Raw genomic sequence first — 17,186 nt, 5'->3', positions numbered from 1 at the left:
GCAACTCATAGTGGCAAACCTTTGACTACTGACTACACCCCTAAACAGGCTAGCCCAGGGGACTACTACAGTGTGAATAATTAGGGATTCATGGCCACACCCCTCTTGCATTTTAATTACTTTAAGGGTCTCACATGCCGTACATCTTATCCTTACCTGTGCTCTGCTTCTAGAGAGTGGGACAGGACCTCCCTTTCCTCTACCATGGGTAGAGAAAGCCCGTTCTGAAGACAACCTTGTTCTCCATTTTCCTTTGGTTCAGGTGTGTGGCTGCCCTCCAACTGTAATAAAGGAAAGGAATGAATGCAACCAACAATACACAGGTTTTCCCCATTTCAAAACTGAGACCAAGGGGTTGGGGATTTAGCTCAGTGGTAGAGCGCTTGCCTAGCATGCGCAAGGCCCTGGGTTCAGCAGTCCCCAGCTCCAAAAAAAAAAAAAAAAAAAAAAAATCAAAACTGAGACCAGCTGTGCCAGTAAACTGAGAAAGTCCAAAGATCCAGAGCATCTAGCGCCCAGAGTGGGTGGGTGCACTGATAAAACCTGAGGTGCGCAGAACCCCTGGAGAGAGAGCACACTGCTTGAGCACATGACTATTAGGTAAAGCAACACAGGAACAATCCACAAAAACCTCAGGTATCTGTTCTGTGGTAAACACTGTTTAGAGACGGGAACAGTATGGCAGCACAGGGCTGTCATCCAAGTACTGAGGTGGCAGAAACACCAACATCAAGAATTCAACACAGCAAGACCCATACCCTGGGCCCCAGCAACAAAGATAAGAAGAGATGGGGAGGAAATGTATAAAATTCTCATCTGACGAGGGATCATTTTCTATGATAAACAAAGAACACTTAAAATTTAACAGTAAGAGAATGAGAAAGGAGCTGGCAGTCATGGCCCACAAGTTTAATCCTAGCAATGGGGGCACAGATTCAGGTGAAGTGGCTTCACTCTCTGAGTCATCTCACCAGCCCTCATGATTACTTTTTGAGGAAAAATTCAAGAGGTGGTAATGACACGTACCTCAAAATATAAAGTCCACACGAGGCCACCCCTGCTTAATTCTTAGCAGAGTGCGTCACCTCCCAATGTTCCTTCCAGACATTTAAGTATCATGGCGGGGCTGGATTTGGTGTTGTACACACCTTTAATCCAGCTGAGGAGGCAGAGGCAGAGCAAATGGATCTCAATGAATCTGAGGACAGCCTTGTCTAATAGTGAGACAGAGTTACACAGTGAGATCCCATCTCAAAAGACAAAACCACACCCAAACCAAAATGAACAAACAGAAAAAAACAAAAACAAAGAGGGCTGGTGAGAGGTACAGTCGGTAAAAGCAACGGCAACCAAGCCCGATGGTTTGACTTGGAGGCCTTCAAGTTTCTGACCTCTGCTATTGGACTGTGAAACATGGACAAACCCACACACATTTAAAGAAGTTAAAAAAAAAGAAAGAAAAATACATAGAACAAAAGAAAATACATAGACACCAGAAAAGTCCCATACTCTTAGCCCCTCCAGCTTGTCACAGTCTCTACTTTGGGAGCAGTCTCCATTGCGCTCATCCTTCAGAGTCTTCAGGAACTCGCTCTTCCTGTCTGTGGTTCGTCGGGTCAATTTGGTCAGGCGAGAGGAGCTGATCTCTATTGGAGGGGTAGTACTGGAGGGACTCTGCACAAACAGCACAAACAGATTGCTCCTACTAGTAAAGGGCAAAAACTAGAAATCCCTGAGTTATGTAAAAGCACTCAGGCTATCCTTAGAAGGACCCAGGTGCAATTCTCAGAACTGTGCTAGGTAGCTCATAATGTCCTTTAACTCAAGGGATCAGAGACATACACGCAGGCAAAACACCCATATATACAGACAATACAAAACCACCCACAAACCAGTTTATTTAAAAATATCGGGCTTTTTCTTTTTTTTTTGACTTTTTAGAATACAGAGTCCTGGTTTACATGACACACCTATTCTAATCACTCTGCAGAAACCAGGGAAACATAAACCATGGTTTACTACAGAGCACTTATACCATGGAGTGGTATAAGGCTTATGTGACGCCTATGAAGGATATCAATAAAGAAGGTAATCAGATGAATACAGTCACAGCAGAAATGGTGTTTGTTGTCCCCATACTTTACACTGCAAACCTTTTTTTTTTTTTTAAAAAGATTTATTTTATGTATATGAGTACACTGTTGCTGTCTTCAGACACACCAGAAGAGGGCATCAGATCCCATTACAGATGGTTGTGAGCCACCATGTGGTTGCTGGGAATTGAACTTAGGACCTGTGGAAGAGCAGTCAGTGCTCTCAACCACTGAGCCATCTCTCCAGCCCTACATTGCAAATCTTCATGCAAATGAATGGAAAAGCCCAAGATTTGTGTGTGTGTGTGTATGTGTGTGTGTGTGTGTGTGTGTGTGTGTGGGTGAGAGAGAGAGAGAGAGAGAGAGAGAGAGAGAGAGACAGACAGACAGACAGACAGACAGACACCCAGGCCAGCTAGGAACTTACAACACCCTTGTCTCAGGCTCTACTGTGATTCAGGCATGCACAACCACACACTGCTCAGAAATGACAGCTTAAACAAAATTATTCTTTTACATCTTTTACAATTGTATAAGAAATAGTTCAGCTGAAAAGATGGCTCATCAGTTCAGAGCACTGGCCACTCTTCCACAGGACTTGGGTTCAGTTCCCAGCAATCACACAAACCTTCTAACTTCTTGAAAGTCTAGATGCAGGCAATTTGACACCCTCTTCCCACCTCCACAAGGACCAGAAAGTCATGGGATACATACATATATATCCAAGTAAAACACTCATACACATATAATCTTTAATCGGGAGGGGGATGCCAACTTTTTGAGGCACATGTGGACAAAGTGCCCACATACCATAAATGGAGCCCTGGGTTTGATTCCCCAAACTATATGAAACTGGGCATAAGCTAGGTGTATGTATATAATCCCTATACTTGTGAGCTGGGGCACAGGCAGGAGGATTAGACATTGAAGGCCATCTGTATTTTAAAACACTGCCCCACAGTTACTCTCACTCACCTCTTTGGGAGAGTTGAGAACTACACCAGCAGCTAGTACCACTGGTTTAGTAACAGAAACTGGATTGGTCAAAGCAGACTCCCGGCTGGAGGAAAGTGATCCAGATTTGTGTTCCATTCTGTTAGCTTTCCATGCGTTGGGCTATGTAGGAATAAAGGACATGTCAGTCAGAAGCAACACACACAGAGCTCTAGCTTACAAAATCATAGGAAAGTGTGAAATGTTATGTGGGAACACAAGTTCCCAGAATTCCCTGTCAGCACGTATGTAACTTCTGAGTTTAGACAGATGGGGAATGGAGAGGCCACAAGCTGTGCTGAGGAAGTTCCATACCTTTTATACCATGCTAGCTCTCAAAGCACTTAACTGCCGGAGAGCAGAATCTCCACTCACACTTAGAACCCCTGACCTCTGGAATTCTTGTGTGACGATGATAAATTTCCACAAAGCATATCAGAAAACACTGCAGTTTTCTAGAGATGTTAACAGTGCTAGGCTAGTTCCGTGCTAAGGTGCATAGTGTAAATGGCACACGGTCCTCTCTGGCTCAGTTTTGTGGGATGTGGCCGCAGCTATGACAACTACAGTATAGCTGGAATGAATATTTCATCATTTTAGTCGGTCACGCTGTCTACAGACATGAAAGAAAGCTGGGCATGGTGGGCATAGCTTTAGTCCCAGCCCTCAGAGTTCAAGGCTAAGAAAGGCCAGCATGGTCCAGAGTGAGTTCCTGGCTGTTACACAGAGAAACCCTGTGTTGGAAAAACAAAGAGACCAAATAAGATGATAGAGATCAGGTCAACAAAGTGGAACAGAAATAAGTGCAAGACTACTTATTTCCCCAAAACAAAACAGAAGGAAGACTTAAGGGAAAAAGGAGTTTCTATGAAAAGAGCTCCTTTCCATGATGCAGTAAATGCTCTTACCCACCTTTCTACTGTAATTCTTAGTTAGGGCAATCATGTGTCTATCTTTTAGCAAATAATACTGAGCACAATACAGTTATGCAATTTGTTCAATATTACTCAGCTAATGAGAATAACTTAAAAAAAAAAAACTTTCCCAAGATGTACAAGAAGCAGAATGAAGAACTTCCTATTTTGTGTTATATATGCAAGTGCACCAAGTGTCAGGAAGACTTTGGATGCCCTGAAGTCGGAATTAAGGATTACTGTGAGCTACCATTTAGAGCTTGGATTTGAGCCCAGGGCCTCTGTAAGAAAAAGGATTAATTACTCTTAACCACTGAACCATCTCTTCAGCCCCAGATTTTTTTTTTTCTTACACTTATGGAAAAGAAAAGATGCTTGTGTTCAGTTACCCATCAAAGTGACTTATGATTGTCTCATAATTATAGCATGACATTAGAAAACTTGCCTTTTACACCGTGGCCTCTGGGCAAAGAAACACTGTTACAGTACTATAAAAGTTTTACTAGACAGGTGTACCTGTAATGAATAAAACATGGGCAGGACTGGAGAGATGTCTCAGTGCTCATGGTGGGTCTGAATTGGTATGGTCCCCATAGCCTGTCTTTAAATGCTTGCTTCTGAAGGAATGGCAGTATTAGGTGGTGCTGAAGAAGTCTATCGCTGTAGAGGTAGGTTTGAGGTCTCCTATGTTCAAGCTATGCCCAGTGTGGCACACAATCTCCTTCTGCTTCTTGTGGATAAAGACACAGAACTCCCACCTTCTTCTCCAGCACCAGGTCTACCTGAACACTGGCACGGTTCCCACCATGGAAACAGATTAAATCTCTGAAACTGTAGCCATTGCACTTTTCCTTTCTGAGTTGCCTTGATCATGTCGTATCTTACAGCAGTAAAACCCTAGCTAAGATAGTGATTAAGATAACTGGCTGGTTATCCACAGGACACAGGGTTCCCGTAGCACCAGAGGCTTACAGTCATTAGCTCCAGTTCCTGTATATACACCAGGCATGCAGGTGATGCACAGAAATAATTACAGGCAAAATACTTTACACATTACAACAAATAAGGCAGAAACATTTGTACTTAATCTAGTTGTCAGTGACTATGAACACAACAGGATAAATAATTGCTCCATGCCTGGTCCTACCATGCCTTTATATAGGAGGCATGAAGCTCATTCTGGCTTGGAACTTGTGATCCTCCTGCCTTACCTACCCTAGGTACTATAAGTAGTTCATGGTCTTATAATTTTTATTATATGATTACAAAGTTAAAACTCACTAAAATGAGCTAAATTTTATTTTCAAACATGGTTTTCAGGTTTCTTTTTTTTTTTTTTTTTGGTTCTTTTTTTCAGAGCTGGGGACCGAACCCAGGGCCTTGCGCTTCCTAGGAAAGCGCTCTACCACTGAGCTAAATCCCCAACCCCTTCAGGTTTCTTTCTAATTTAAAGTACGGTGCATGCAAATAAGCACTGTGTGTGCCAGGCAAGGGTTTTACCAAAGAGCTTTATCCTGAGAAATCGTTATCTTTCCTTTTTTTTTAAAAAAAGATTTATTTATTTTGTATATGAATACACTGTAGCTTGTCAGACACTCATTACAGATCCCATTATAGATGGTTGTGAGCCACCATGTGGTTGCTGGGATTTGAACTCATGACCTCTGGAAGAGCAGTCAGTGCTCTTAACCACTGAGCCATCTCTCCAGCCCCATATCTTTCCTCTTAAAGTATTCCTTTGCACCATTCCCCTTCTGTTTATTCTTTCATTTGTGAGCACACGGAATTCAGGACAACTGTGGCAGTCAGTTATTTTCTTGGAACTCAGGTCTCAGGCATGATGAAAAGTGCCTTTACCTACTCCGCCAAACCATCCTCTTACCGTTTCCTTGGTGAACTGAATTAGAAAAACTAGTTATGTGTGACTTGTCAGTTTCAATTGCTACAATCACGTAAGCATGTAAAACTCCTCTATTCAACCTCTTCCCATACTGAAGCGCTGCCTCTATTTCCCGAATGGAAGCCAGATATAATCACTTGTAATCACTTTAAACATGAGACGTTCTACCTTCATCAGGCTATGTCTTTCACAAGTCTGTGTGGACATGTACATAGTCCACATTTGCATGTGGGCAAATGAGGATGTAAGTGGGAGCTCACAACCAACCTCAGCATGGCTCTGGATCACTCCTCACCTTACCTCAAAGCTTGCTGGCTAGCTGCTGAGGAGACCCCAGCTGCACCCTGATTTACGTTAATTCTATAGATCTGAACTCCAGCCACCTTTAAAGTACTCAAAGCTAACTCGGTTTACCAAGGGAGATTGCTGTCGTATTCATCTATCTATCCACCCATCCATCATCTATCTATCTATATCTATCTACCACCCATCCGAGACAAAACCTCACCATGTAGTTAGGCTGACCCAGAACTTACAGATCATTATACCTCACTACTGTTCTTTTCCTTTGATTTGCTTCCCCACTTGCTACTATGACATCCTGCCTTGCTCAACTCAGCTTCCTGATTAAGCTATCCTTTCTCTGTGTGCCTGTTTGTGTGTGTGTGTGTGTGTGTGTGTGTGTGTGTGGTTGTGCGCCTGCCTGCCACCTCAGATAGAGTGGTTTATCAGTAAGACTGTGGAATTGGCCTATCTCCATAATACCATCAGCTCTGGCTTACAAATATATGTACACCTAGTTTTTTCTTTTGTTTTATAATATAGGTGCTAGGACTCAAACTCTGACCAGCATGCTAGTATAGAAAACACTATCTGAGCACAGGTATCATCCCTTTTTAAAAAAAAACAAGAGTATATTAGCATTCTGTCTTGTATATATACCTAACAATAAGTGTAAACTGAAGTTAAGCTCTGTAATGATTTGATCCTTGTCACTTTTCACTTTTAAAACATGAGACCCTTGAAGACATTGTCTTGTATATTTTTATATTCTTACAAACTCTTTTCTTTACATTTATTTTATGTACACCAGTGTGTTGCTTTGAGTATGTGCATGAGAGACACAGACAGGGACAGTGAAGCAGAATGCTCCCATTTGGATGATGGGAACTGGACCTGGGTACTGTGCAAGAACAGCAAGTGCTCTGAACCACACCGAGTCAGCTCTCTACCCCATGGTGTTAAAAGTGTGGAACTTGTACATCATAGCACTCTGCTTAATAAATTCTAATGATGGGTAAAACATATAGTGTGCTTGCCATGGTGGTAATAAACACTACTTACTGGAATTTACTTTGTGCCAGTTTTCATAAATTATTGTTATTTCTCACTAAAAAGTTAAAAAGTAAGGATTATCACCTCTACATACACACACACACACACACACACACACACACACACACACACACACACACACTCTCTCTCTCTATGAAACCTTCCCAAGGTCACTGTACAAAGAAAGAGCAAAATGACAATTTGTTACTCTCAAAATTCTGGTGTTAAAGGTCCTGCTAGATTGTTTTCTTTTCTAGAATTTTTAAAAAATGATATGTGTATGGGTGTTTTTGCCTGTATGTATGTCTGGGCAACATGGGCATGTGTAGTGCCTGCAGATGCCAGCTGGTGTTGAATCCCTGGATGTAAATGCTTGTGAGGCATGGTAGAGCGCTGGGAACAGATTAAGGTTGTTCTTGGAGAGCAGCAAGTGCTCTTACCTGTACAACTCTCTCTACAGGTTTGTTCTAACAGCTGCTTTTATCCTTTCCCTTTTGTACAGAAGAACAAGGATCCCAACCATACCCCTTAGGAAGGTAACTGTTGTAGGTGGGGGAGACAGCGCAGCAGGTGGAGGCACTTGCTGCTGAGCCTGCCAACCTGAGTTCAATGTCTGAGATCCACAGGGTGGAAGGAAGGAGACAAATTGTTATCACACTTTTATGTGTGCCACAGAATGTAAGACACAGACACTGACACACATGCACACACTACATGACAGTAGTAACAATAAAACTAATTAGCATAGTTTAGATTTAAAATAACCCCATAAACAGCTGGAGAGATGGCTCAGCGGTTAAGAGCACCAACTGCTCTTCCAGAGGTCCTGAGTTCAATTCCCAGCAACCACATGGTGGCTCACAACCATCTGTAATGGGATCTGGTGCCCTCTTCTGGTGTGTCTGAGGACAGCTACAATGTATAAATAAATAAATCTTTAAAAAAAAAAAAAAGGAGGGAGGGAGAAGGGGGGGAGGGAGGGAGACAGAGTGTCTCTTGATAGGCCACTCAGACCTGAAGTCTTAGATTCAACTGCACCATCCTCCTGAGGGCTGAGTACAGGTATGTGATAATGTGGCCAAGTGTATTCAACTATTTAAGGATGATCAGTTTAGCAGTTCTGTGAAATATGACGATAAAGAAGTACAAGGGTGTGCAAAGTGGCAAAGTTCTAAACAAGGAAAAAGAAAAAGAATAACTGAAATAATTGCTTGGCTGGGGGAACAAAGGAAGAAGATAAAGAGGGAAGCTGCCCAAGTACTCAGCGTTGACTGATCAGACATGTTAATACTATTAAGAAGGATCAAGCTGATCCTCCCAAAAGGAAGTTAGTCAGCTGGCATTGGCAGAGTCTGGTGATGGGAGTATAACTCTATGAATGCAACAGGCATAACAAATAATTTGTCAACGATACAAATATATTAAACACCCGACTTATTACTTACCTTGTGTCTCAACATCCTATAAAGATTGCAATTCATACCTTAGAGGGAGGTGGTGCAGGCTTGGGAACCAAGTTCTTATAAACACTCGGGACCATGGTTGACACTTTGTTCCCATTTGCATGGTGGGATCCTGAGGTAAATGCAGCGGAAAAGGCGGCAGCAGGATCCTCTTTGGAAATTTTTTTGATGACTAGCATCTTTGAGGGTTGCTTGGCACTAGGTGGATTTTCTGTGAAATGTAAGAGTGGAGACACAAAAGGAGGTCAGAGCTTTGACAAGCAAAACCAACAGTTTAAACAATAGCCTCACCTTTAACCTAGGAGATGAAGTTGAGTTCAGGGGACAAACACTGCCTTGTGTTCATTTAACAAATTCTTAAAAAAAAAAAAAAAAAAAAAAAAAAAAGATACTATGGCTGTGGTATAGTCATGCTGGTAAAGTGTTTACCATGCCAGCACAGGTATATGAGCTTAAGAACCCATTAAAAAAAACAAAAACAAAAAACAAACAAACAGGTACAAACGCTTGTAATAGTAGCAACAGAGAGAAAGACAGGTAAGTCGGTCCCTAGGATTTACTAGCCAGTCGGTCCATAGCATACGAGGTGTCAGATAAATGAGACAGTGTTGAAAATAAGGCGGATGGCTCCTGAAGAAAACCACTCCGGTTGACCTTTTCCCTCTGTATGTGCATGCATGTGCTCATGCCCCCAAACATTTTACTAAAACAATACAGAAGACACTACTGGAAAAATAATAAGACTTTTCAAATTTTATTTAAAAAATTACTTATTTAATGTGCATGAGTGTTTTGTCAGCATACCAGACGCATGCCTAGTACCTCAGGGAGCGAGAGGAAGGTGTTGAATATCCTGGAATTAAAACCTTATAAGCTACCATGTGGGTGCTGGGAATCAAATCTTGGTACCCTAGAAGAGCAGTTAGTACTCTTAACCACTGAGCCATTTCTCCAACCCCCCCCCCTCTTTTTTTTTGAGACACGGTCTCTCTCTACAGATCTGGGTAGTCTGAAAACCATTATAACCACTTTAGGAACTAGGCTGTCCTTGATTTCACATACATTCAGCTGTACCTGCTTTCCAAGTGCTGGAATTAAAAGTCTAGCCATTCCTTTTTTTTTTTTAAAAAAAAAAAAGAAGATGCCATTTGGTAACTGTATGAAAAAGAAGGAAATAAAAAACCAGCACACAAATCCCTAAGTTTATAAATCAGTCTTATGGGGTCTGGAGAGATGGCTCAGAGGTTAAGAGCACTGAATGCTCTTCCAGAGGTCCTGAGTTCAAATGCCAGCAACCACATGGTGGCTCACAACCATGTATAATGGGATCAAAATGCCCTCTTCTGCTGTCTGAAGACAGCTACAGTGTACTCATATAAATAAAATAAAATAAATCTTAAAAAAAAAAAAATCAGTCTTGCAACACAAAAGATTAGCAGTGCTTAGGGAATGTTTAGCTTGTAAGATGGACAGGATCATCAGACACAACCAAGTAAGAAGGGGGAGCAAACCTTTAATATTAGTGATAAGGAGGCAGAGGCAGGTGGATCTCTGAGACTCTGTCCCAATCATCAGGGCTGGTGAGACTGTTGGGCTTATATGGTTCTTGTAGAAGACCTCAGTTCAGGTCCCAGGACCCATGTCACCTGTAACTCTAATTCCAGAGCATCTAACATCCTAGTCTGGACACCAAGGCCATCTGAACTCACGGGTATGTATGCACATGTGCTGGCACTCCTCTCTCCTGATATCAACACATCTTTAAAAATAAACTCTCAAACAAGCAGACAATTCAAGCTAAAACTATTCAAACTGCCAGAAAACCTACCCAATAGCAAACCCCACCCATGTCCAATTAGAGCCCTGAGCTTATTATGGTTGGATGGTTCACGGGTAGACGATATCTTCCTCTCTTGTAGAGGAAGAGCTATCTTAACGAGCAGCTAACTGGTGTTGGCTATGCAAGGCCAAGAGATGAAAACACAAAAAATTAAGAACAAAATTTAAAAAAAGGAAGAATTTTTATTTCTAACACCTGTCATAACAAATTTCAAGCTGTGCTTTTAATACAGTCAAATCTACCTACCCCACACTCCAGAAGGGGTCCCAATAGGTCTGCATGGCTGATTCTGTTTGCCAGCTTCTGGATTCAAAGAAGGCTAGGAAAAAAGGGATATAAATGGTTGATACAAAAAGTTCCTTTACTTGGGAATTTTTCAAAGTAGCCATCACCATAGAAGCTACCAAATAACTATTAGTATCAGATCAACTAATTTAATAATATATCAAAAATATAACAAGTAATATGTTGAAATAGCAGACACGATGTTATTTGTATCTTGAATTATATTTCCTTTGTCATAGGATTTCTTATGCATATAGATGTACATACATATAAACATGCATTTTCCATCTTTTACAGGGTAAGTATAAAAAAGGAGGCATAGAAAGCCACAGAACGGGTTGGGGATTTAGCTCAGTGGTAGAGCGCTTGCCTACCAAGTGCAAGGCCCTGGGTTCAGTCCCCAGCTCCGGAAAAAAAAAAAAAAAAAAAAAAAAAAAAAGAAAGAAAGCCACAGAACAAGAACATGGGTTGTTTTCCTCAGAATCAAGGAAGCAGTATTCACTCAAGTTCTAAGACTGCATTAGAGTAGAAGAAAAACACATTGCAGGACTGTATGAGGAATACAAAGGCAATTTAAAAGGCCCAGTCCTCACACGACTATAACAGAGATAAAACTTGTAGCCAAGAAAATATCCTAAAAGGCTCTAACTGGGATAAAAATTCACTGAGCAGGGAATGGATAATTTCTGGCAGAGAAATGAGAAGCTCCATTACAGGTGACGACTGAGACCTATCCTGCAAGAGTAAATAAATCCAAAGCTGGAGATGTATGATTCTAAGAACCGAAGGCTCGGTCATCGCAAAACAAGTTAGACTTAGCCTTAACTAATTGTATAGAGGACAGAAGGGATGTCCAGAGTAGAAACTGTTTTAATGGATAAAAAGAAAAGCTATCTATCTTCTCTCCTTTCCCTCCAGTGCAGGGGACTGACCTCAAGGTATTATACCACACTGAATACATACTCAGAACTTTTTTTTTTTCTTTTAAAGACTTAGGATAGGATATGGAGACCACATCTTTAATTTCAGCAAGAAGGAGGCATAGGCAGGTAAATCTCTGTGAATTCCAGGAGAGCCAGAGCCACCCAGTCAAACTTTTTTTTTTTTTTTTTTAAACTGGATTTTCAATTTATATTTCAAATGTTATCTCCTTTCTTGGCTTCCGGTCCATAAACCCCCATCCCATCCCCTCTCCCTCTTCTTCTATGAGGGTGTTCCCCTCCCCAACAACCCATCCCTTCCAGCCTCCCCACCTGACATTGTCCTACACTGGGGGTCCAGCCTTAGCAGGACTGTCAAACTCTGCCTTAGATAAACAGTAGGACTGTAAAGTTATTTGTGTGTGTGTGTATCTAAGTATACCTAACTACAGAGCCAGGTCTCTGGTCCCTGGGCATGTGTTCTTGAACAGAAATTCTACCTATTTATGCAGCATCCCCAATCTCATCACACTGCGTTTTAATTAATTAATTTTATGCATTTGAGTACATTTTCCCTCTCTTCAGACACACCAGAAGAGGGCATCAGATCCCATCACAGATGGTTGTGAGCCACCATGTGGTTGCTGGGGATCAAACTCAGGACCTCTGGGAGAGCAGTCAGTGCTCTTAACCACTGAGCCATATCTTCAGCCTATTTTAAGTTCTAAATGATGTGTTTATGTGTATTTGCATCTGAGTGCAAGTTTCTGAAGAGGCCAGAATAGGACATGAAATCCTTTGGATCTGGAGTAAATGAGGGTTGTGAACCAATATGATGCTGCCAACCAGATGTGAGCCCTCTGTACAAAGCACTAAGCATTTTTAACTCTCTGACCCATCTATTTAGCAACTTGAATTTTTCTTTCTTTTCTTTTCTTTTTTTTTTCCCGGAGCTGGGGACCGAACCCAGGGCCCAAGTGCTCTACCACTGAGCTAAATCCCCAACCCCGCAACTTGAATTTTTAAAAACGTATTTTTAAGATGATATAGATTAACTGGGCTGGAAAAATGGATCAGTAGTAAAAAGAGCTTGCTATACAAGCGTTATGAGCCAAGTAAAACCCCAATATCCCAAGGTAGAAAGAAAGGTTATTTCTGTCTCTACATGCTGGCTAAGCCACACACATGGACACACACACCACTCAAACCCACAAAAACAAAAGCAGATAATTAACAGGCAAAGTTCTCCACACAAGTACATAACTGACTAACCTGGGTACACTTTGTAAACCATTATCTTTAAATGACTTTAGATAACCTCTTTGACCTTTTTAGTTATTTGTCTGTTGTTTGTTTTTCTGAGACAGCTCTGGCTGTCTTGAATTCACAATGTAAACCAAGCTGACCTCAAATTCAAGAGATCCATTTGTCTCTGCTTCCCAAGTGCCAAGACCAAAGATATGCACCACCGTGCCCAATTTTGATCTTATTGTTTTAAGAGTTAGTTTATTACACGTGTGCCTGTGGAGACCTGATAGCTCAGAGCCTCCCAGAACTGAACTTTCAGGAGGTGTTAACCACCTGTTGTGTGGGCTACAAACCGAACTCAAGTCCTCTGCAAGAGCAGTGCCTGCTCTTGACTGCTCAGCCATCTTTCTCCATCCCCATTGTATATTCTTATTTTGTATGCCAGTGCCTATGTTTGTGTGTAGGAACGTGTGCTACTTAGTGAATGTGTAGGTCAGGAGACATCTTGCATCTCCTTTGACATGGGTCTAAGGAATTGAATTCAGGTAATCTAGCTTGGTGGCAGGCAACTTAATTCCTGGAGTCAGCTGACTGGCCCATGAATCTCTTTGATAGAGCACGAGTAATCTTCAAATACTTCCTTTGTAGAATGAATTTTAAAAAAAAGCCATTATTTCATAAACATCTTGTCCAGGAATACATTTTAACACTGTGATATAGGTACTAGGTTATTCTCTAATTCGGGGATCAACTTCCGCTTTTAGTTTTTATAGCACTATCCCAATTTAAAGACAAATACCCAATAATTTATTGAAATATCCAATCCAGTTAAAGTTGGTTTCAAGTTTTGAGTTTTTGTGTTTTATATTAATGGGTGTTTTGCCTGCATACATGTTTGTATGCAAAATGTCTGCCTAGTGTATGTGTAGGCCAGAGAAAGGTGTTGAATTTTCTGGAACTAGAGTCACAAATGATTGTCAGCCACCAGCTGAATGCTGGGAACTGCACTGTGTCCTCTGTAATAGCTGCAGTATCCCTTCTCTCCTGCCCAAACTTGAAGGCCAGTAGGCTCACATCCTCTCTACCTACTTTATCCTGTGTGTCATTCATCTAAGAGTCTGCAAATAGCAATGCCAGTATTTAAAAAACTAAAACATTAGTCCTTTGAAATATGTGTTTCTTATTTTCTCCTTTTTTTTTTTTTTTTTTTTTTTTTTTTCGGGCTGGGGACCCGAACCCAGGGACCTTGTGCTTCCTAGGCAAGCGCTATTTCTTATTTTCTCATCCGAAGTAGTTATATAATACCTCCACTTTAGGAACTATTATATATGTTATTATATGCTGTACTGTCTTTGTTAGTTCACATATAGACATTTATCAAGAACTCTGTAGATGATAGACAAGAACTCTGCCTTTAACCTAAGCACTTCAGGCTCCTGATTCCATTAAGTAATCTGCTGGGACCAGGAGAGAGCTTGGTATGTATAATACACATGATGTATATGAACCCTATCACTGAATTGTAACCACAGATACTTGGGGTACACCGTGAGAAGGTGACTGTATATTCAACTGTTAATTCTGTACTGGCAGAAAGCTATGTATGGCCCAATGCTGGCCTCATATTTTGTAAATATTCTTTCTAATCTAGAATTGTATCTGAATGGTTTTAATAAAGAGCTGATAGCCAATAGCTGTGCAGGTACTGGAAGGCAGAAGAATCAAGAGGAGGGAGATTTAGCTAGGGGATACAGAGGGGGATGGATGGACCAGAGCAACACAGAGAAATAGATCTGGCCATGTGGAAATAGGTTAGGATTAGTCGAAATAGAATAGCTGGGAGGGTGCTCAGCAAATGGCCTAAGCTTTAAAATATTAAAGATTCCCTGTCATTATTTATATCAGTGATAGGTCTGATCAAATCCCACTATATTTGGCACCCAAATATACCACATGTATTTCTTTTGTTAACATCTTTCCTGATTATCTGAACCTTATTCTCTAGTAATTTTGTAATTTTTACAAAGAGTATCCTGAGTCATCTTTGTTTTGTTTCAATCTGTCTTTGGCAAATGTGTACATGAATCAGTGTGTACAAACGCGGAAGCCAGAAGCTGGCAGCAGGTCCTCTGTTACTCTCACTTAACTGGGGGCAATTTTTTTTTAAGTTACACTGGCTGGCCGGGAGATCTGCTTTCTTCACCCACCATCAAGCTGGGGTTACACAGAAACGAAACTCTATGGCTCTTATGTGGGTGATAGGAATCCAAACTCAGGTCCTCACTACTGCAGCACACACTTGTCTCCCCCTCCCACAACACTCTTAGCTATCTCTCATGCATTATTCCTTATGTCTTAAAGATTGATGTTTGCCTGGGACCGTTTAACAGAGAATAAATTTAACAGTACGTAAAACTGTTGGCTTGTATTTTCTTTCCTTTAGTACTCTGTTTACTAATTTTAATTCTCTGTTGCACAAAGCAGTTGTCAAAGTGTATCTGATTCTGTTCTTTCTGTTCAAGCCTAGAATCTTTTAAAGATTTATTTATTCATTTATTATATATAAGTACACTGTAGCTGTCTTCAGACACACCAGAAGAGGGCATCGGATCTCTTTACAGATGGTTGTGAGCCACCATGTGGTTGCTGGGAATTGAACTCAGGACCTCTGGAAGAGCAGTCGGGTGCTCTTAACCGCTGAGCCATCTCTCCAGCCCTCAAGCCTAGAATCTTTATAATAATCTGGATAATAATGCTTCATTTTCAACTTATAGCTTCTATATAAAATTTTTTAAAATTATAACTCTCAGCATTAAAGCTACTGTTTAGCATTGGTTTTCTTGATAGTGTCCTATAATATACGTCCTTAATCTTTTTGGTCAAATTTCTTTTTCTAAAATTTTCATGCTCACTCTTATCACTAAAATAAAATTTTATCTAATTCCTGACCATATTTTTTCCTTTCTTTTCTTTTCTTTTTTTTTTTTTTAAGATTTATTTATTTAAATTAAGTACAATGTCACTTTCTTCAGACACACCAGAAGAGGACGACATCAGATTCCATTACAGATGGTTGTGAGCCACCATGTGGTTTCTGGGAATTGAACTCAGGACCTCTGGAAGAGCAGTCAGTGCTCTTAACCTCTGAGCCATCTCTCCAGCCCTTTTTTTTTTCTTATTTAATCTTCATTTGTTTCCTGAAATCTCCCATTATTAAGAATGCTACATTTCAAGCCATTTTCTAAGTAATATTATTTTTTTATTCTTTTAAAAAGATTTATTTTATTCGTGTGTATGCATATATGTACACATGTACATGTTTGTGTACTAGTTTAAATGGGACAGACTGCATTGAATCATCTGAAGCCGAAATTATAGTCTGTTGTTATGAACTGCCTGACATGGGTGCTGGTATTTGACCTCAAACCCTCTCTAGCCCAGCTATATTAAGTTTTTAGGTAGATTACCACTCTTACCTGTTTTGAGGATACCTCTTTTCAAAGATTTACTCTATTATGCATTTAGGTCTGCATAATACATATAGGTGCCTAGTGCCCAAGATCAGAGAGAATGCTATATCCTAGAACTGGATGGGTTAGGATGGTTGCGAACCACTATGCAGGTGCTGAGAACTGAACCTAAACTTCCTGTAAAAGCTGAGCCACCCATCACTTTAGTTCCTGTGGACGAACCTTACAGGTGTGCTCTGCATCCTGTGTTACGATACTATTCTGTACTTCCTTTGCCCTGACTGTTATAAAACGGTAGGAAGAGATGAGGCTTTGGGGTTTTTTTTTCTATTCTTTTTTTCGGAGCTGGGGACCGAACCCAGGGCCTTGCGCTTGCCTAAGCGCTCTACCACTGAGCCAAATCCCCAACCCCTTGGGTTTTCTTTTTAAAAAGATTTATTTATTTATTTCTTTTCGGAGCTGGGGACCGACCCAGGGCCTTGCACTTGCTAGGCAAGCGCTCTACAACTGAGCTAAATCCCCAACCCCTAAAGATTTAATTTTAATTATGTGTATATGTGTATATTTGAATGCCTGTGCCCTAAGAGGCCAGGTTGTTGTGAGCTACCTGACCTGGATGCTGGAATAACTCCAGTCTCCTAGAGAACTATATTCTCTTAGCCACTGACCTCAGCTTAAGAGAAAACCCTAATTCTTTCGTCTTTTTATATGATTCATTTTTTTGT

The 17,186-nt window shown here is 40.9% G+C and overlaps 1 protein-coding gene across 2 annotated transcripts in view; it reads right to left on the bottom strand.

The window, feature by feature from the left end:
* Gpbp1l1 (GC-rich promoter binding protein 1 like 1) overlaps positions 1-17,186 on the bottom strand; it is a 37,556-nt gene that overhangs the window by 2,428 nt on the left and 17,942 nt on the right. For both annotated transcript variants that reach the window (XM_032899699.1, XM_032899705.1), the window contains exons 6-10: positions 10,785-10,857; positions 8,719-8,909; positions 3,069-3,209; positions 1,510-1,674; positions 157-281 (exon numbers count right to left, since the gene is read on the bottom strand). In XM_032899699.1, coding sequence (XP_032755590.1) covers positions 157-281; positions 1,510-1,674; positions 3,069-3,209; positions 8,719-8,909; positions 10,785-10,857 — 695 coding nt within the window. The remainder of the gene's footprint in view (positions 1-156; positions 282-1,509; positions 1,675-3,068; positions 3,210-8,718; positions 8,910-10,784; positions 10,858-17,186) is intronic.

The sequence above is a fragment of the Rattus rattus genome, chromosome 1 (genome assembly GCF_011064425.1).
Source record: "Rattus rattus isolate New Zealand chromosome 1, Rrattus_CSIRO_v1, whole genome shotgun sequence".
NCBI classification, from domain to species: domain Eukaryota; kingdom Metazoa; phylum Chordata; class Mammalia; order Rodentia; family Muridae; genus Rattus; species Rattus rattus.
This window is presented reverse-complemented; position numbering and strand designations above follow the sequence as displayed.